At 49.4% G+C, this 20,477-nt stretch overlaps 1 protein-coding gene across 1 annotated transcript; it reads left to right on the forward strand.

Annotated features, from left to right (window-relative positions):
* The first annotated feature begins 4,147 nt into the window (after positions 1-4,147).
* Positions 4,148-8,984, forward strand: HEY1 (hes related family bHLH transcription factor with YRPW motif 1). Its single transcript, XM_073550612.1, has 5 exons — positions 4,148-4,437; positions 4,737-4,812; positions 4,891-4,974; positions 6,496-6,577; positions 7,635-8,984. The coding sequence occupies exons 1-5, from the start codon at positions 4,352-4,354 to the stop codon at positions 8,207-8,209; spliced, it is 903 nt and encodes a 300-aa protein (XP_073406713.1). The 5' UTR covers positions 4,148-4,351; the 3' UTR covers positions 8,210-8,984.
* The last annotated feature ends 11,493 nt before the right edge of the window (positions 8,985-20,477 follow it).

Here is a 20,477-nt window from a genome sequence, read left to right on the forward strand (position 1 = left end):
TTTTGACTTGAAAACTGTTTGATTTCATTTTGTAATAAGCTGATAATTTCACAATTTTTTTGTTCAAAATAAATATAAAAAGGTTAAACTCTGCTGTGCATAATAATTTGGAACATGCATTTTGAGTGTTTCTTATTTTTAAAAATATACTGTGGTCATAGGCAGTTTATTCAAAAACATTGCAATTATACTAGAATATTAGATGACTGGAAAATAACAATGACTGCAATTCATATAGGTAATTTAGAGAAGATATGAGGAAATATTTTTTGCATAATAATATGGAACACAGTGTAAATGGAACCTGTCAGCTGTTTTGGCCGATATAAGATGCGGCCACTGCCTTTCAGGGCTTATCTTCAGCATTCTATAATTCTGTAGATAAGCCCCCGGTCCAACCTGCAAGAGAAGAAAAATGTTTTATTATACTCACTCGGGGGGTGGTAAGGTCCGATGGGTGTCGCAGGTCTGAGTCCGGCGCCTCCCCTCCTGCTTCATCACTCCCTGGCATCGCGCTCCTGCGTAGGCGCTCTTCTCTGTCCTGTTGAGGGCAGAGCACAGTACTGCAGTGCACCGGGTAAGGTCAGAGGCCCAGCGCCTGCACACCGAAGTGCTTTCCTCTGCCCTCATCAGGACAGAGAAGTACGCCTGCGCAGGAGCGCGATGCCAGGGAGTGATGAAGCAAGAGGGGAGGCGCCCATCGGACTGGACTGCCCCCTGGGTGAGTATAATAAATCTTATTTTTCTTATCTTTCAGGTCGGATTGGGGGCTTATCTACAGTGTTATAGAATGCTGCACATCAGCCCTGAAAGGCGGTTGACGCATCTTATAGTGGCCAAAAGAGGTGACAAGTTCCCTTTCATTTTTCAGCCTAGCAGGACATTCCTGATAACTGTATGCTTCCAACATATTGGGAACAAGGCGGTGGACGCATCTTATAGTGGCCAAAAGAGGTGACAAGTTCCCTTTCATTTTTCAGCCTAGCAGGACATTCCTGATAACTGTATGCTTCCAACATATTGGGAACATTTTAGGGAAGGCCTTTTTCTGTGCCCCCAGTGCGTGAAGCAAGGTCCACACATACATATCTGGGGGAGAACTTGCCTGGTGGCACATTGCCCTGACCTCCATCATTCTGGGATAAACTCAGCTCCTCATGGCTGCAGAATGGGAGATGCATTGTTTCCAATGGCAGACCCCCTGAGCTGGAGCCGGGCTGCCTCTTACGCCATTTTCCCACTGTCCGCTTTCCTAAATGTGCCATTGGTCTCTTCCTCGGTCCGGCACAAGCAGGGGTGGGATTCAGCCGGTTCTCCCCGGTTCGGTAGAACCGCTTGTTAAAAAAGCAGCCGGTTCCCCGAACCGGGGAGATTCATAGCTGCGATCCGGTACTTGCAGGCTTGCAGCGCACAGAGGAGGAGAAGGGCGGGCTCTGCTTCCAGCCGGAATGAATGGATACCGCGCACAGATACCTGCACAGTCAGTGCAGTAATACGCACACCCCGCCGGGCCCCAGCGCACTGATACCTGCGGAAGTGTGGCAATTAGGGTAGACCGCTGGACGAACAGGACAGGTGCGTGTGCTGCGGGGGCTGAGCTGAGGGCCGCCGCCATCCAGCCAGGGGTCATCAACGCCGCCACGCCGGTAACCACAGGCAGGCTGCAAGAGAGTGCAATCACCCTGTATGTACTCTGGACAGTGGACTGCTGCACGCAGCTGCACCAACAGCAGGTCAGACTCAGAGGAGCCATGTGTGTTGTGTGGCCTGGCTGTGCCTGTTGTGCCCCATTATACAGTAATGCCTGCGGCTGTGCCCCATTATGTACAATGTGTGCCCCCCGACAGTCTCTATGGGATATGGGATCGATTGAGGAGGCTGGGAGTGGGACTCTATGGCATGTGGGATTGAGGCAGCTGGGATTCTATGGGACCTGGGATTGAGGAGGCTGGGACTCTATGGGATGTGGGATTGAGGCAGCTGGAATTCTATGGGACCTGGGATTGAGGAGGCTGGGACTCTATGGGATGTGGGATTGTGAGGTGGCTGGGAAGGAATTCTATGGGATGTGGGATTGAGGAGGCTGGTCTGGGCTGGCACTCTATAGGATGTAGGATTGAGGTGGCTGGGACTTTATAGGATGCAGGATTGAGGAGGCTGGGACTCTTTGGGCCCTGGGATTGAGGAGGCTGGGACTCAATGGGATGTGGCACCGAGGCTGCTGGGACACTATGGGATATGGGATTGAGGCGGCTTGGACTCAAATGGATCGGAGATTGTGGAGGCTGGGATTCTCTGGCACCTGGGATTGTGGAGGTTGTGCCATTAGGAGACTTTAGGCACCTTGGGCACTATAAGGCCTGGGAGTGAGACGAGGAGGCTGAGACTCTATGGGACCATAACTTGTGAAGACTGGGACATTATGGTGCTTAAGGCAACTAGGGCACTATAAGGCCTAGGATATCAGGAGGCTAGGACACTATGGGACCTGGAGTTTTAGGCAGCTGGGGCACTTTGTCACCCGTCAATTGAGAAGCCTGATACTCTATGGGACCTGGGATTGTGGAGGTTGGGACAATGTGGTTCATGGGGCTGTAAACAGCTGAGATACTATGGAACCTGGGACTGGAGGAGAATGGGACACTAGGTCACCTGGACCTGAAGAAGATGGGACATTATGGTGTCTGGGCTTGAAGACAACAGCTAGTTAATTGAGGAGAATAAGACTTGTTGAGTCTGAAACACTATTGGATCAAAGCTTTGGGTGTTTGGGAATATTTATGGAGCATAGGATGTGTTGATATATGGGTATTATTTGTTGTCTGTGACTTGTCAAGACAGGTATTTTGTGGGATCTTGGACTTAATAAGGTTGGAAATCTATGAGGCTTGAGGGGACTGTGACACTATTAGGGTGTGTGCAAACATTGCAGAATCTGCGGAATTTTCTGCGCGGATTTGTATAAATCCACAGGTCAAAAGACCTGCGGTTTATCTGTGGATTTTCTGCGGATTACCCTGCGGTTTGACACCTGTCATGGAGCAGGTGCCAAACCGCTGCGGAATCCGCACAAAGAAGTGACATGCTGCGGATTTAAAACCGCAGCAAATCCATGCGGAAAATTCTGCACCGTGTTCACTGTGTTTTTCATTTTGCATTGCCTTCAATGGTACTGGAGGATCTGCAGAAGAGTCTGCAACGTGTGCACGCGCCCTTAGGCTTTAGACTTAAAGAGAGTGTGGTAATTTGAGGCCTTTAACTTAAGGTGGCTGGGACTCTAAATTTATTTTTTTTCAACTGTTTGACTGTACTCCTACTTGTATATGTTTGAGGAAAAGGTGTGTGTAAATGGGTGTGGCTTAAAAATGGGTGTGGCTTAAAATGGGTGTGGTTTTCCTACACACAGACCCTGTTGTTAAAAATTTGAATCCCACCCCTGGGCACAAGGACAATATTCCTAAATTCTTGGGTTCCATTAGGTTTCTGCAGGGCCATGGAGCTTTGCCAACTTTTTTTTTTGGGGGGGGGGCGGGGGTCCAATTATAGGGTCCTAGGACCCCTCATGCCCCAGTGTCCTATCCTGCCCTCACATTGGTGCCCTGTGTATTCCCGGCCCGCATTGCACCTGGCTGGTGGTTGTGGGGCCCCAGTCACAGCTATGCACAGGGGCCCCAGAGATGTCAGCTTCATCAGCGCTATGGGGACGTGCCATTCATACATCGGCAGCAGCAGAACGCTACCGGGACCCGTCTCCCTTCCTGCAGCCGCACTATTTCTAGTGGCTGACACGCTCTTTGCTGGAGGAGCTGCTGTCCCGGCAGTCACATGCGCGCTCCTGGGGGCGCAGTAGGGAGTCTGGTTCCGGCTGTACACAGCGCCGTCTCCCCGGGGCACATGGAGCCGAGATTACATTACAGGGCAGAGCGCCGGCGGGTCACTCCCCGCTCCCGGCCGCAGGCTCCCACCGCCCGGGCAGACTACTTTCCCACGCCCTGCGCGTGCTAACATGCCGTCCTGCAGACTCCGGCCTGGCGCGGCGCCCAGCCAATCAGCCGCTCAGTGGGCGGGGACAAGTCGCGAGCGCTCTCTCCCGTCCATCAGCCATCTGAATGAAGCCGGTTCTTCCATCCAAGTGTGTTGGCCGTGACGTCACTGAGCGGAGGGGCGGGGCGCCGCGGGAGGATTATTGGCTACAGGCGGCTGATTGTGTTCCCGCAGCCGGCGCCAGCGCGCGGCCTCCCCTCCCTCTCCCACACACCATGTAAGAGGCGAACCGTGGGAAAGAGGAGCCAGAGGAGCAGCCGCCGGCCTCACAGCAGCAGCAGCAGCGTCACTACTCCCGAGCGCAGCCATGAAGCGGACGCACGACTACAGCTCCTCGGAGAGCGAGCTGGACGGGAACATCGAGGTGGAGAAGGAGAGCGCGGATGAGAACGGGTAAGAGAGCACTCCCCTGCGATCACATCGATCGGAGCCTTTACTGCTTTTATGCACAACTTCCCCAATCCGTGCAAGATCCCTCCATATCGGGAATGGTAGATGATCGCACAGACATCGGTGCAACTCGAGTCTCCAGGACCCGCGATCCCGGCTGCAGATCTCCTGTGTGTGATGTAGCAGAGCTGACCCCGTGTCTGGCCCCTCTGGCACTGCTGCACAGCTCCGGATTATTACTCTTTTCTAGTATATGTCGTTTTCAGTATTAAATTAACTTTTTTCATATTTTTTCTAATCAGGAATCTGAGTTCCCCTCCCGGATCTATGTCCCCATCCACGACCTCACAGATTTTGGCAAGAAAGAGGCGCAGAGGGGTGAGTGCCCGGTGCACCGAGCGCAGCGCCGTCCAAGGTGTCACTGACTTGTCACTAAACTCTTGTGTCCGCCAACAGATCATCGAGAAGCGCCGGCGGGACAGGATTAATAACAGCTTGTCGGAGCTGCGGAGGCTGGTGCCCAGCGCCTTCGAGAAACAGGTGATTAGGTTGTGTGGCCGGGGGCTGTGCGCAGGGAACTCGATGTCATGAAGGGATCTGCGCTGATGCAGCAGAGCAGAGTTTGTCATTGAGCCTAGTGACGAGCTCTGCTACGTGCATTAAACCGGCCGATCGATGGGATGCACGGAGCGTACAGAAGCGGTCGATTACACAGGTCAACGAAAAAAATTTTTTTTTCTGGTGTCCAAAATATTTTAATGAATTTGGGGTATTTTTGGGGTGCTGATTCTGAATATGTCATCAGTTTTGCCAGATTGGCTCAAGTTTTTGAGATTTTTGGTATCTTATTTATAGCACTTGTTGGTAAATGCGACGCATCATCTCATTAATTTCTTTGGATTAGTACTTGAACTGAGCAGTTCTCAATATAGTTTTGTGTTAATTAGTGTTCTAAAAGTTTGTTCATAGCTTGATTTTTGCACTAACTTTATGTTGTTGTCTGTTTTCCAGTGAAAAGCATGAACTCATCATGAAGAAGTTGTCTTAACGATCCAGACTCATTCTGTTACATTTGTGGTGAATATACACTGCCAAAACATAGAAGAAACATAACACACTTCGTAAAAAAAGTGTATTTTGCCTATTTTGGGGTTATGCTTGGGGACCAAGACAAGTTTTGGGCACCACACATAGTGTGCAAAGCATGTATCGAATTATTACGAAAATGGAGCAAAGGACAAAGAAAAAGCTTCAAATTTGGTGTTCCAATGGTGTGGAGAGAGCCAAAAAATCATCATGATGACTGTTATTTCTGTGCAGTGCAAGTGCAAGGATTCAATAAGCATAAGAAACGAAAATGGGAGTAACATGGAATCTGCAAGAAGGCCTGTCCCTCATTGTGAAGATGTGCCTGTACCTGTGTTTACCATAAATAACAGTCATCATGATGATTTTTTGGCTCTCTCCACACCATTGGAACACCAAATTTGAAGCTTTTTCTTTGTCCTTTGCTCCATTTTCGTAATAATTCGATACATGCTTTGCACACTATGTGTGGTGCCCAAAACTTGTCTTGGTCCCCAAGCATAACCCCAAAATAGGCAAAATACACTTTTTTTACGAAGTCTGTTATGTTTCTTCTATGTTTTGGCAGTGTATATTCACCACAAATGTAACAGAATGAGTCTGGATCGTTAAGACAACTTCTTCATGATGAGTTCATGCTTTTCACTGGAAAACAGACAACAACATAAAGTTAGTGCAAAAATCAAGCTATGAACAAACTTTTAGAACACTAATTAACACAAAACTATATTGAGAACTGCTCAGTTCAAGTACTAATCCAAAGAAATTAATGAGATGATGCGTCGCATTTACCAACAAGTGCTATAAATAAGATACCAAAAATCTCAAAAACTTGAGCCAATCTGGCAAAACTGATGACATATTCAGAATCAGCACCCCAAAAATACCCTAAATTCGATGAAATATCTTTGGCACCAAAAATGCTGTTGACCAGTGTTATCAATGGCTGATCCGTGCTCCGTTCATTTCTTGCAGGGATCAGCGAAGTTGGAAAAAGCTGAGATTCTTCAGATGACGGTCGACCATCTCAAGATGCTGCACACCGCAGGGGGGAAAGGTGAGCGGGGACGGGTTTATGTCGCACATGCTGGTATTCTAGCGCATAGTGGCGCTCATAGCGTCTTTGGTGGCGGGATTTACTTTTTTTTAAACCAAAAGTATTCATGCTCCAAAAATGTTGTGGTCTAATAATACCCCCCCCCCCCCAAAAAAAAAAAAAAGAAAAAAAAGCACATGCTAAACCCCATTTAGGTACATTTTATGAAATTGTCTGGTGCCCATCACAGCACAGGCGTCACTATTCAAAAGCAGAATCTGACATTTTAAAACTGTGCAATGATTGGTTGTAATTCTTGAAACACGGGTAGCACAGGGTTGTTGTTTGTGTTTGCCCCCCCTTCCATTCCCCATGTTAGGCTGTGTGCACACGCTGCGGATTTTGCTGCGGTTTTGGCCGCTGCGGACCCGCAGCAGTTTTTGCTGCGGTGTACAGTACCATGATTCCCTATGGGAATCAAAAACCGCAATGCAGACGGTGCGGAATTTTCCGCGCGGATTATCTGCGGTTTTCAATCCGCAGAAAGAATTGACATGTCAATTCTTTCTGCGGATTCTCCTGCGGTTTGCCATCTCCTCCACTGAGGAGATGCAAAATCGCAGAGCAATCCGCAGGTATTTTGACCTGCGGTTTCACCTGCGGATTTTACAAAATCCACGCGGATGAATCCGCACCTAATCCGCAGCGTGTGCACACAGCCTTAGAGTTTAGGAAATCTTCTCCTATGTAACTTATGCATGTTATATTTTAATACATTCAATTCTGTAACGTTTGAACATTTTTACCTTGAAAGACTCGAACCTGTTGGCGTTTGTTTGCGGAGTTACTATTTTTCGCTGCTGTCTTATATGGTGGCGTCAGTGTTATGGAGATGCAGGAGATGCAGCAGAGTTGTATTTGTCATCTACATCAGACGTTGCCTTGTGTCTAAGTATAGGTTGATGGAGACAGGTTCCCTGCAGTCCTATGTAACAGCATCGCTCTGATACATGTATATGAAGTGCGTAATGTGGCCGTGATTGAGTCGCCTGTTACTCATGTTGTCATTTTGTTTTAGGCTACTTTGATGCCCACGCCCTTGCCATGGATTATCGCAGCCTGGGTTTCAGAGAGTGCCTGGCAGAGGTTGCCCGCTACCTGAGCATCATTGAAGGACTGGACAATGCTGACCCTCTCCGAGTCCGGCTGGTTTCTCACCTCAATAACTATGCGTCCCAGAGAGAAGCTGCCGGCAGTGCCCACAGCAGCATCGGACACATACCGTGGGGTGGTGCCTTTGGGCACCATCCTCATCTGTCTCACCCTCTCCTCCTGGCACAGGCGCCACATACGAACACAAGCAGCACGACGTCTCCTACAGAAGCCCACCACCAGAGCAGACTTCCGGGGTCGCCACACGCTGATTCTCCGAGTCTGCGGGTTCCCTCTAATGGGAGTCTTACGTCAGTCCTTCCAGTGGTGACTCCTTCTAAACTGTCTCCCCCGCTGCTGTCCTCGGTGGCATCGCTCTCCGCGTTCCCATTCTCTTTTGGATCCTTCCACTTATTGTCTCCCAACGCACTGAGCCCAACGGCGCCAGCGCCTACGGGGAAACCCTACAGACCCTGGGGTACGGAGATCGGAGCTTTTTAGGACTCTGACATGGACTGAATAGTTTTTATGCAAGGGGTAATGCGGGGGGAGGGGGATCTAAGGTCCAGCTGTGCTGGGCATCTCATGGCGCCATGTATGTGCCAGTCGGTGTGATACCACGGTACCATTGCAAATGATTCCCCCTTTTTCTTCTCTAGCATTTCATGAACACTGTACATTGCAGGAACAACCTACCGCTCACACAGGGCCTGGCTGAAGATTTAATATAAGTTGCTTTTGCCCTGGCAGAGGGGCAGTTTAACCCATAGTTTAGGAGTTTTGCGCCATTTTCCTATTAAAATGATGGCATATTTTAGTCTTAAATTGTGGAAATTTTGCCTTCAGCAATAACACTGTACTCTTACGTTTTTCTAATATTTTTTGAGTTGAGATATTCTATGAGAGATGTCCTTGATATGTAAAGTATTATTCTTGACTTTTCTATTACCGTGCGTTGACAAATCACAATTACCAGCTTTACCGAGGCCGAGCAGTGCCCACCGAAGCTGCTGCGCTGTCTGGAATATCAACCCAAGTCCTGTCCTCTAATGTAATTATTCGCCAGTCTGCTGCACTAGAACCTTTATTTAACAGGTAGACTAATTTAAGAAGAGCGCCCGTCCCCCCTGTATATATGTCACTTACGGTATGTGCATGGATGCGTTTTTACGTGCCTGAAAGGTTTGTTTTTGTTTGTTTTTTTTGCTGTACTGGGTTTAATCACTGTTGTACTGGTCTACTGTGACTAAATAAAAGTCCAAGTGTGATCATTTCATGTACGCGCTTAAGGGTTTACTACTTGGGACAATAATTGACTTTGGCCTATAGGAATTTTGCTAGAAATCTTATGTGCATACAGGGTTTATTGGAGCAGAAACCTGAACGGGAACTCGCCAAATATTCCTCAGAACCTTGGAGTTTCTGCTGCAGAAACTGAGCAGAATATCCAAGTTTTTTTTTAGGAGGATTTGGAAAGTTTCTACTCCAAAAAAAGCAAAAACCCCTGTGTGCACCTCCCATGAGTCTGGCATGAGGCTGTAATCGCAGATGAGGTTCTTGATCCAAAGCCGGGAGGTGATTCACAAGGGATGGAAATATAAAGGAGTGGTCTTCTGTGTCTTGGGAAGCTTTAGATGTATTTTTTTTTTTTCTATTTGATTCCAGGTTTAATGAGCTTATTAAGTATTGTGGATTATTGGCCGGTCCGTTTATCCCAAAAAAAAGTCAATTTTAGTGTAGAGAGTCTTGAGGAAAACTAATTTTTGTTATCTCATCCTTGCCTTGTAAAATTTCATCTGTGTAAGTGTATTATTAGCGATCAGATAATGGCCAATTCATTTGGCTGTATAAAGCTCACAGTGCCCCCAACTGACCCACGGACAGCCCAGGCACTGAGATTCGGCCACCTGAACCTGGCTTAAGGCTTGTTTCACTATTTGTTTTTTTTTTGTTTTTTGTTTTTTTTTTTATATATGAACTTTTATGCATTTTTATACCCCCCCCCCTCCCCATGAAGAGGCCTATAGGAACCCCCACAATTGCTCCCCCACAAAAAAGTCAAATTATTTTTTAAATCTAGAGCATGCTGCGTTTTGAGAAAAAGGTAACTGCATGAGAATTAATCAAAAAAACACTTTAGCTTTTTATTTTCATGACTTTATCAAAGCTGTCAAAAAGAAACCATTTGGTGCCTGTTAGCAACCAATCACAGAGCAGCTTTCATTTTACCAGAGCTTTTTAAAAACATGAAAGCTGAACCCTGATTGGTTGTTATGGGCAACAAAGTTAGACAGACAGCTTTGACAAATCCGGACCAATACCCGGTGTGACTTGGTCTTCTGAGCTGTGGCCGCAGGAATCCAAAACGCCGCAGTCACTCATCCTCCCCTCCTGTGTGACTCTGAGCAGGAAGGCCGCACAGACCTGGCTACAGTGCTCCGGTCACCAAATGTGTCGTGCCAGTGCTTGACTCGTGCTCTGGTGTGGCATTGATATGGCTGCGGGTCACCATGGATGCCCGTTGTCGACAACCTTCTGCCGCGTTGTGGTCTAGTGACAGCCCAGGCGAGTTTTCATTCCCCTCATAGCTGCCATGGTCGGGCACAAGTCGCTCATTGCTATTGTTTGTGCCAGTAATATTGGAGTTCACCACACGCCAAGCGTTGTCTGACGGCTGTAACCCGGCTTCAGTTATGTCTCCCAGGACAGTACTGCTGGTGACCTCGGCCGGGCTGTAATACTATATCCGTATATGTCCAGCATGTTGGTGGCTCTCCATAAGGGGTCTATCCACCATAACTGTACAAAGCTATCGTAGGTCTGCAGATAGGCGGACTACAACTCCCAGCACACCTCCTGCTACACAAAACAGATTTAGCTATTCAGCGTCACGAAAACAGAGACTAGTGCAATAAATCTCTATTACTGGAAGGCTGGAGTCTCTGACTACTTCCTCCACTCCAGGCCTCAGGAAGGCTATGTGCACACGTAGTTTTAGGTGCTGCGGATTTGGGAAAATCCACAAGTCAAAAGACCTGCGGTTTCACACCTCTACAATGGAGAAGGTCTGAAACCACTGCGGATTCCGCACAAAGAATTGACATGCTGCGGATTTGAACCCACGGAAAAATCTGCAGCATGTGCACAGCGGTTTTCATTTTACCATTGAAAACAATGGTACTGTACAACGCAGCTAAATCTGCTGCGGTTCCGCAGGGCCAGAAACGCTCCGGATCCGCAGCAGAATCCGCACCGTGTGCACATGGCCTCATGTATCACATCAAGGTACTTATTACTGTGGGGGTCTTTTGTGAGCAATTTTTATATAGTTATACATGGGCGCCATCAAGTGGCTGAACATGGCATCACCACTGCATATTTAAAAGAAGTAATACACAAAGTAATCGCTGGTGTTTGATGTTTTCATTTTAGAAAATATTTCTGTAGATAACTTGTGAATTGCAGAATTCCACACAGTTTCCTTACTGAATTAGCATAAAATATTTATCTGTGCGTCTCTCTCTTTATAGAATATATATACAGTATATATTAGTCATGGCCGAAAGTGTTGGCACCAGAGGATTACCTATGGTTTTGGCTCAGGGAGGGGTTAAATTTCTGAGAGGGCCCCTGACCAGGTAACCCTGATTACAACTATGGTGGCACCCCCTTATTGTAGGTATGGGGGAACATCAGCAGATGACAGTTATGACTAAAAATCTCTAAACAAAGACCACTGATATTACCGCCATATGGTGACCATATAGTGGTAGATACCAGTCCTGCAGAACATGTAATACATTACAGTTACAAATAGTAACTTACAGCTGACATTCTTTCTGGTGGAGTCATTCACTTTTCACGTCTTTTCCATTTGGCCCAGACCGACACGACGACTCCTCCAGCCAGGACTCGGCTGCAGAGATTACAATAAAGACATGTTTGTTCACATTTCCTGCACCGTCCCTATCCCCAACCTGCATAAACATCCTGCTGATACCCCAATACTGAGTCACTGCTGCTATATGTGTCCCTCTTACTGCACCTGCTCTGTGGTACTGTATGCCCTCCTAAATGGTAAAACAAACCCTCTAGAATATAGTAATGCTGTGTGCAAGTTCCCTAGAAAACTGGGCCCACATGTTGCCCCCTAGAAAGTAATAATGCCTACTGTGTGCCCCTTTGACAGCCACAGTAACCTGAGTTCCCCTATAACAATAAGTGCTCACTTTACTATTAATGTCCCGAGTCTTCCCCCTGTACACAGTATGATGCGCTCTTACAGTTAGGTCCATATATATTTGGACAGAGACATTTTTCTATTTTTGGTTCTAGACATTACCACAATGAATTTTAAACAAAACAATTCAGATGCAGTTGAAGTTCAGACTTTCTGCTTTCATTTGAGGGTATCCACATTAAAATTGGATGAAGGGTTGAGGAGTTTCAACTCCTTAACATGTGCCACCCTGTTTTTAAAGGGACCAAAAATAATTGGACAATTGACTCCAAAGCTATTTCATGGACAGGTGTGGGCAATCCCTTCGTTATGTCATTCTCAATTAAGCAGATAAAAGGCCTGGAGTTGATTTGAGGTGTGGTGCTTGCATTTGGAAGGTTTTGCTGTGAAGGAAACATGCGGTCAAAGGAGCTCTCCATGCAGGTGAAACAAGCCATCCTTAATCTACAAAAACAGAAAAAACCCATCCGAGAAATTGCTACAACATTAGGAGTGGCAAAATCTACAGTTTGGTACATCCTGAGAAAAAAAGAAAGCACTGGTGAACTCATCAATGCAAAAAGACCTGGGCGCCCACGGAGGACAACAGTGGTGGATGATCGCAGAATAAACTCCATGGTGAAGAGAAACCCCTTCACAACAGCCAACCAAGTGAACAGCACTCTCCAGGAGGTAGGTGTATCAATATTCAAATCTACCATAAAGGGAAGACTGCATGAAAGTAAATACAGAGGGTTCACTGCACGGTGCAAGCCACTCATAAGCATCAAGAATCAAAAGGCTAGACTGGACTTTGCTAAAAAACTTTTAAAAAAGCCAGCAGAGTTCTGGAAGAACATTCTTTGGACAGATGAAACCAAGATCAACCTCTACCAGAATGATGGAAAGAGAAAAGTATGGCGAAGGCGTGGTACAGCTCACGATCCAAAGCATACCACATCATCTGTAAAACACGGCGGAGGCAGTGTGATGGCTTGGGCATGCATGGCTGCCGGTGGCACTGGGTCACTAGTGTTTACTGATGATGTGGGGAAGGTGACCTGACGGGCGGACTTGTCAGTAGGGAAAAGGGACGGTTTGTGCACTTTAGACATGTTTAATGACAGAAGGGAAACAGCTGGGGAAAAGTGTAGAATGAGTGCAGTACCTTAGTTTGACCACAAGATGGCAGGCGGGAGCATACAGGACTTGACAGCAGCTTATGGCTTTAGAGACCGTTGGTCATGGGGGGCAGGGAGACAGGAGCCCAGGAAGGTTATAAATAGGACAGGAGAGGTTTCCAGAAAGTTCCAGTCCTGGGAGGAGCTCGACAGGAGAGGAGACAGTGAAGGAGTACGAACAGTAGTGGAGAGCTCAACTAAGGGACTGAGGAGAAAAGAAGTCAGGGGGGTGGTCCCGACACGAAGAACCGCAGAACAGACGCGGCCCCGGGGGTACCAAATTGACGATGATCTCGGACCGGTGAAATGCTGGTGGAAGATAGGCCTAGGGCAGCCCCAGTGAAAGAGCCGCGAGGAGCGTCACTGCGACAAATGGAAGGTGCAAGTACCTGGGCCTGAATATGGAGAGCTGTGGAAGTGCTGCGGTGTCCAATAAACTCGGACCTGTTTTACCCGAAATCTGCCTCAGTCTAGTGTCTGTGTCGTCTGTTCGCGGTAAACAGGGGACCACCCCCCAAACTGGGCCACCTTCCTACATTTGGCGTAGTCGGCATGATCACCGCCGCCAATACTTCAACTTCAGCGGCATGCGACAGAAGAAATCAAAAGGACTTTAATTGCTTTACTTCTGGATTAAAAATTTGGGACTTGTTTTTGACACCAGAGGAACCGGAGCGGTACAAGAACTAAAAAATGTGTGTGGCTATTTGGCGCCAAAAAGAGACACAGACATTTCTAATTGGACTGGACGATCAGGGGTTATATCAAATCCGCCCCAGGGGGGAGCGGTGTTCATCTGGAGACAACCGACCCCTCATACTAGACCCTGTAAGATGGGTGGAGAAGCCGACCACCGCCCCACCCAAGAACGGGAGTGGCCCGGGTGGAGAGACCTGCTGCGGCTGTTTGGCGCCATTTAGCTACTGAACACTGGACGGAATGAGACGCTGCAGCTGTCGTGGCCTCGGACGCCTGGAATGGCGGTGGCTCCAGGAGATCGAGTCTCGTCGGGAGACCTGCCCAGGGAGCCTCCCCGCGGAACCATCGAGCCTGGAGGCTGGGGTTATGACCAACAGCTGGGGAAGGAGCAGTGGGAAAGCCTGCCGGGAACCACGGCGCCTGGGAAGGTGAGCGTTCCTCCGGCCCCGCCGGCGGCACCCCAGGCAGATTCCGTCCCCACGCTCCCCGTTCCGGACAGGCCTTGGGGCCCCCGACAACGGCCCTCGGCCTCCCCGCCTGACTTCTCACTCTTCAGTGACCCCGGCTCTGCACGACTATATGGTCCCTGCCAGGCCGACCGTCGCCACTTACAACGACCCCGATCCACCCAGCCTGGCGGCACCTCGTACTGTGTTGCTGGTGCGGAACCAACCCGCGGCCGCCCCTGCCGCGCTCCATCTTCCGGCAGTGGCCTATCCACCGGGGCCTGTCGCCACGTCGGCCCCACTCCCGGTCACTGCTGTAATCGGGCCGCCTGCCGCCACGGATGACTCACCGGCATCTGCGGCCTTGACTGCGGTCCCCATAGGCCTCCATATAGTATAATGCACTCCCAATAGGCCTCCATACAGTATAATGTGCTCCCCATAGGCCTGTATAGTATAATGCACCCTCCATACAATATAATGCACTCCACATAGGTAGATGCTATATAGTATAATGCACTCCCCATAGGCCTCCATACAGTATAATATACTTTCCATAGGTAGATTCTACATAGTAAAATGCACTCCCCATCGGCAGACTCTATATAGTATAATGAACCCCCATAGGCAGACTCTATATTGTATAATGGCTGCACACAGCATTCATCTTGGCCAAGGGGCTACATCGAAGCCCTCAACCCTAGATCTCTTGATGAACCCTTCATTTTCTAAGGGGGAAACGCGACAGGAACAAGAGGGAGCTAAATGCTGATAAGTACCACAATTGTGTGGGATTTATTTTCTTATAGTTACTGATATTTTACTTTGTACCCACTTTATTTCTGATCTCTGGGAACAAGAGGGAACTATTTTTGGTACCTATGCTAAAAGGACTATGGGAACAAGAGGGAGCTAATGACTGATAAGTACCACAATTGTGTGGGATTTTTTTCTTATGGCTACTGATATCTATATGTAACTTTGCACTCACTCTATTGCTGTTCTCTGGGAACAAGAGGGAACTTTTTTTGAACCTATGCTATAGGACTATGAGATTACTATTGGTATTTGCAATATATCTATGCACCAGTTCATCTAATCACTGTCTGAACTGCAGCCTGAAATAGTCTAATCTTCAGCATTGATGATAAAAGTCAATTGTTAATGATGTGACTGTGCCCTCTGGCTAGATCCCGTCCTGATTATCTACAGCAATATAAGACTTTGAGATATTTATCTCCCTATTGATAGGGTCGGCGGAACGCACCAGATATAAATAATAGGAGGTGCGTTCGCCGCCCGGGGTCCACCGTGCGGTAGATGGTAAGACCGCTGCTGGACAATGGCAGATGCACCAAAAGGAAAAGTACTGCGCTCGGGTTAACGTCACCCGAATGCTAAGAGCGGCTCTGTTAAGACACCGAGTCGCCTTACAATAAAGAATGTAAGGACGCTGGCCCTGTTAGCCTCACAGGATGACCAGCGAGTGGCGTTGCAGCCGCAACCGCCAATGGATGCTGCTACCGCAGCGCGGCAGTAACTATAGCCGCTGCACGACGGCGCCGTTAGGCCGGACACCGTCGGACGCTAGTGTGCAGTGCAGGAGGCACAGTGTCGTGTAGCTTGCCACAATCTGGCACTGTCTAACCAACACTCTATCACCATTCGTATTATCAGAGGGAAGGGGTTTCTTAATAAGTCAGTCACCAGTCCATGCATCCATCACCATACACACAGCATAATATGCTACACTAGCGCATGGCCGAGCCGCCATGCGGGCTTTTTATAGCCATGTGCTTCCGAGACCTTCCAGTACCCTGGAAGGACCAATCAGATCCGACGCAGGACCTGAGCATGTGACCCCTGCTCTCCAGTGAGAGGTCACCTTGCGGGCATGCCCAGTAGCACGGCACGAGGACTTAGCCTCTGGAGCGGTTCCCTGCAGAGAAGGTTGCGCTACCATTGCTGCACCAGAGGTGGCAGCAACATCCAGGCTGTCAGAGCAAGTCTGAGCAGCACCCGGAGCGGTCGGAGGAGAATGGGAGACCGCTAGATGTCTGGCTCTGGATTCCTGCTGTGCAGTGTCAGGAATCCGATGCCTAACATTACCCCCCCTCCTAAGGCCCCCTCCCCACTGCACTCAAAAGCCGCGATCAGGAGCGGTGCGTGGATGTTTTCCACCAGGTCCGAGCCTTGGGCCCATGACCATTCCAATCCACTAAAAAAAATTTTTTGCCACGGACAAACCAGCGCCCTACGATGGCATTAACCTCAAACTCGTCAGACGAAAAGTCTGACGACCCGGCCAATGACTCAGAAAACCGGACCATGTGAACTAGTTTGAGGAGGGACACATGAAACACGTCCGAAATGGCTAAATGTGGAGGAAGAGCCAGGCGGTAGACCACCGAGCTAATTCGCTCGAGAACCTTGAAAGGTCCAATATATCGCGGCGCGAACTTAGGGGACTCGACTCGTAGTTTAATATTTCGAGTGGAAAGCCATACCATGTCGCCAGGAGAGAAGCTAGGAGCGGGTCGCCGATGCGTGTCGGCGAACGCCCTCATCCTTTCCTTAGACGCACGGATAGCATCTTGAGTGCGATCCCAAGTGTCCCGAGCCTCCACTGCCCAGTCTGCCACCCTGGAGTCAGTGGAGGACACTGGCATCTGGACAGGGATGCGTGGATGTTGGTCGTAGTTTAGGAGGAAGGGCGTCTGACCAGTGGAGTCAGCCACCGCATTGTTTAGGGCAAATTCAGCCCAAGGTAGCAAGGATGCCCAGTCATCCTGCCTGGCAGAGACAAAATGCCATAAGTAGGTGACCAAGGTCTGATTGGCTCTCTCGACCAAGCCATTCGTCTCGGGATGATAAGCGGAGGACAAATTTAGCTCGATGCTGAGTAAGCTGCAGAGCTCCCTCCAAAACCGAGACGCAAACTGGGGCACTCGGTCACTCACGATTTTGTCCGGCATGCCATGCAAACGGAATACGTGCTTAATGAACAAAGTGGCAAGACCACGAGCGGAAGGCAAGCGTGCGAGTGGCACCAGATGCACCATTTTGGAAAAATGGTCGGTGACCACCCAGATGACCGTACTGCCACCAGACTTGGGCAGGCCAACTATGAAATCCATGCCAACCATCTCCCACGGTCTATCCGCCACTGGCAAGGGATATAACAGCCCCGCCGGCCTCTGTCTAGAGGGTCTGTTCCAAGCACACGAGATGCATGCTTGCACATATTCCCTGACATCTCGAGCCATATGCGGCCACCAATATGACCTTGCCAGGAGTTCGGTGGTCCGTTTATTACCAAAATGACCACCCACCCTGGAGGCGTGTGCCCAGGCAAGGACCTCCGGCCGTAGCTGAGGAGGCACCAAGGTCTTGCCCAGTGGCAGTGACTCGAGTGAAAATGGAGCCACGGTCGTAAAACTCTCCGGTGGGAGAATAATCCTAGGCTCAGCCTCTCCCTCTTCCGCTGAAACCACCGAGCGTGAAAGAGCATCCGCACGGACGTTCTTCTCTCCGGAGAGATAGTGCAGGTTGAAGCAGAAGCAGGAAAAGAAGAGTGACCACCTAGCCTGACGGGAGTTCAGGCGCTGGGCCGTCTGGAAAAAGACCAGATTTTTGTGGTCTGTGTATACCTGGAAGGGAAACCAAGCCCCCTCCAGCAGATGTCTCCACTCAGAAAAGGCCAACTTCATGGTCAGCAGCTCCCTGTCACCGATGGAGTAATTCTTCTCCGCTGGTGAGAAGGTCTTTGAGAAGAAGGAGCATGGATGCTTCCGACCTTGAGCATCCTTCTGGAAGAGGACTGCTCCTGCACCGACGGAAGAGGCATCTACCTCCAGTATAAATGGCTTGTTCACATTGGGACGATGTAGGATGGGAGCGCCAGCAAAGTGGAATTTGATAGACAAGAAGGCCTTGGAGACCTGTTCAGACCAAGCATTAGGATTAGCTCCTTTCTTGGTGAGAGCAACCAAAGGAGCCACCAAAGTGGAAAAGTGCGGTATAAATTGGTGGTAATAATTTACGAACCCTAAGAAGCGTTGCACCGCTTTGAGTGAATGGGGTTCCTGCCAGTCCATCACCACTTGTAGTTTGGCCGGATCCATAGCCAATCCCTGCGCCGAGATGATGTAGCCCAGGAACGGCAAGGACTCCTGCTCAAACTGACATTTCTCCAGCTTGGCGTATAGAGAGTTCGCCCGTAGACGGTCGAAGACCCTGCATACGTCTCGCCAGTGAGTGGTCAAATCTGATGAGAAGATGAGTATGTCATCCAGACAGACCACCACCGAAGTAGAGAGCATGTCGTGGAAGATGTCGTTGACGAAATCTTGGAAGACAGCTGGCGCATTACACAGGCCGAAGGGCCATCCCTGGTATTAAAAGCTGTCTTCCACTCGTCTCCCTCGCTACTGCGGATCAGGTTGTATGCCCCCGGTAGATCTAGTTTCGTAAAGATCCGGGCCCCTCGAAACCTGTCAAACAGTTCAGAGATCAGCGGAAGAGGGTATTTGTTCTTTACTGTTATGGCATTGAGACCTCTGTAATCAATGCAGGGACGTAACTCTCCGCTCTTCTTCTGAACGAAAAAGAACCCTGCACCAGCCGGCGACACCGACTTCCTGATAAAACCTCTAGCCAGGTTCTCCTGGATATATTGTGACAAAGCTTCTGTTTCGGGGAGTGATAGGGGATACACACAACCTCTAGGAGGTTCTGTGCCTGGCATGAGGTCTATCGGGCAATCATATGGGCGGTGTGGCGGGAACGTCTCCGCAGATTTTTTGGAGAAGACGTCCGCGTACTGATGGTAGGATTTAGGAAGCACGGAGAGATCCGAAGGCACTTCAGTGGAAGCCACCTGAAGACTGCCCTTCAGACACCTTCCCTCACAATCCTTGCTCCAAGCCAGTATTTTCCCTGATGCCCACTCGATATGAGGAGAGTGGCAACGGAGCCAGGGAAGCCCAAGTAGCACCTGGTCAATACCATCAGGCAAAATGAGCAGGGACAAGATCTCTCGATGGGAGGGAGAGATAGAAAACCCGAGTGGAACTGTCTGATAGGGTTACCTGAGTGAGCAAATGCACCCCATTAACCACCATGATGGTCAGTGGTTGAGGCAGCAACACCTGAGGGATAGTGTGTTTCTGGGCGAAGGTTGAGGACATAAAATTCCCTTTGGCCCCGGATAACCTCTGCCTCCCAGGTGAAGGGACCACTGTCTAAGGTACCCTGGAATACCGGTTTGGGTGAGAAGGGTTTCATGTTAGACTGACCACCTCCTATGACCACAGGACATAGGCATTTTCGCCCGCAAAGGACATATGCTAGCCGAGTGACCAAATTGTCAGCACTGATAGCAACGTACATAGCTTCGCACTGGTGGTGGCTTGGAGTCGGTGCGAGACACCTCCATAGGTTCAGAGGGTACGAGCTCCTGTGCAGGATATCTCAGCGGCTCGGTGAAAGTGGGAGCCAAATTAACCCTTCATCTGGATTGTGCACGTTCCAGCCTGCGCTCCGTAAACCGGAGGTCAATGCGGGTGGAAATTGCAATCAATTCCTCCAGACTTGTGGGAACTTGTATAGTAGCTAGAGCATCTTTAACATGCCCAGCCAACCCTCTCCAAAACACCGGGACTAATGCTTTGTCCGGCCACTCTAATTCGGAAGCCAATGTCTGGAACCGGACGGCATAATGGCTGACCGAGAGTGACCCCTGTGTTAGGGACAGAAGTTGAAGAGAGGTGTTGTGTGTGATCTGTGGTCTCAAAAAGACCTGCTTCAGGGCAGCGAGGAACTGGACCTGGTGAGGCCGGTGTGTTGGGAAACCCTGGGAGGAGGGTCGGCTCCCTGAATAGCACCCGGTGTGCCCTGTGTGTTGGACGGTCTCAGGAGGAGACGGACGTCCTGAATAGCACACAGACAGGACTCATAAGTTTTTTGATGTGTGTGTTTTTTTCTTTTCCCTCTCAAGTCAGCTTGCGGTGGCTCAGTGGGGTCAAGAAGGTGACAAGCGGCTTGCTGTAACTCGGCAGGGTTACGAAGGTGACAAGCGGCTTGCTGTAACTCGGCGGGGTTACGAAGGTGACAAGCGGCTTGCTGTAACTCGGCGGGGTTACGAAGGTGACACCATCAGCTGTGTGTGAGCGGCAGCTGGAGGGGTCGGAGATCGGTGACAACAGGAGCTATGGTGGTGCCAG

Source organism: Dendrobates tinctorius, unplaced genomic scaffold (genome assembly GCF_039654945.1).
Source record: "Dendrobates tinctorius isolate UK_male_01 unplaced genomic scaffold, ASM3965494v1 ptg000165l, whole genome shotgun sequence".
In the NCBI taxonomy this organism is placed as follows: domain Eukaryota; kingdom Metazoa; phylum Chordata; class Amphibia; order Anura; family Dendrobatidae; genus Dendrobates; species Dendrobates tinctorius.

Bases quoted from the DNA above. Each gene is read 5' to 3' on its own strand.
- HEY1 (XM_073550612.1), top strand. From the start codon at position 4,352: ATGAAGCGGACGCACGACTACAGCTCCTCGGAGAGCGAGCTGGACGGG. The intron at 4,438-4,736 runs GTAAGAGAGCAC...TTTTCTAATCAG, and splicing joins GAGAGCGCGGATGAGAACGG to GAATCTGAGTTCCCCTCCCG. The intron at 4,813-4,890 runs GTGAGTGCCCGG...GTCCGCCAACAG, and splicing joins CAAGAAAGAGGCGCAGAGGG to ATCATCGAGAAGCGCCGGCG.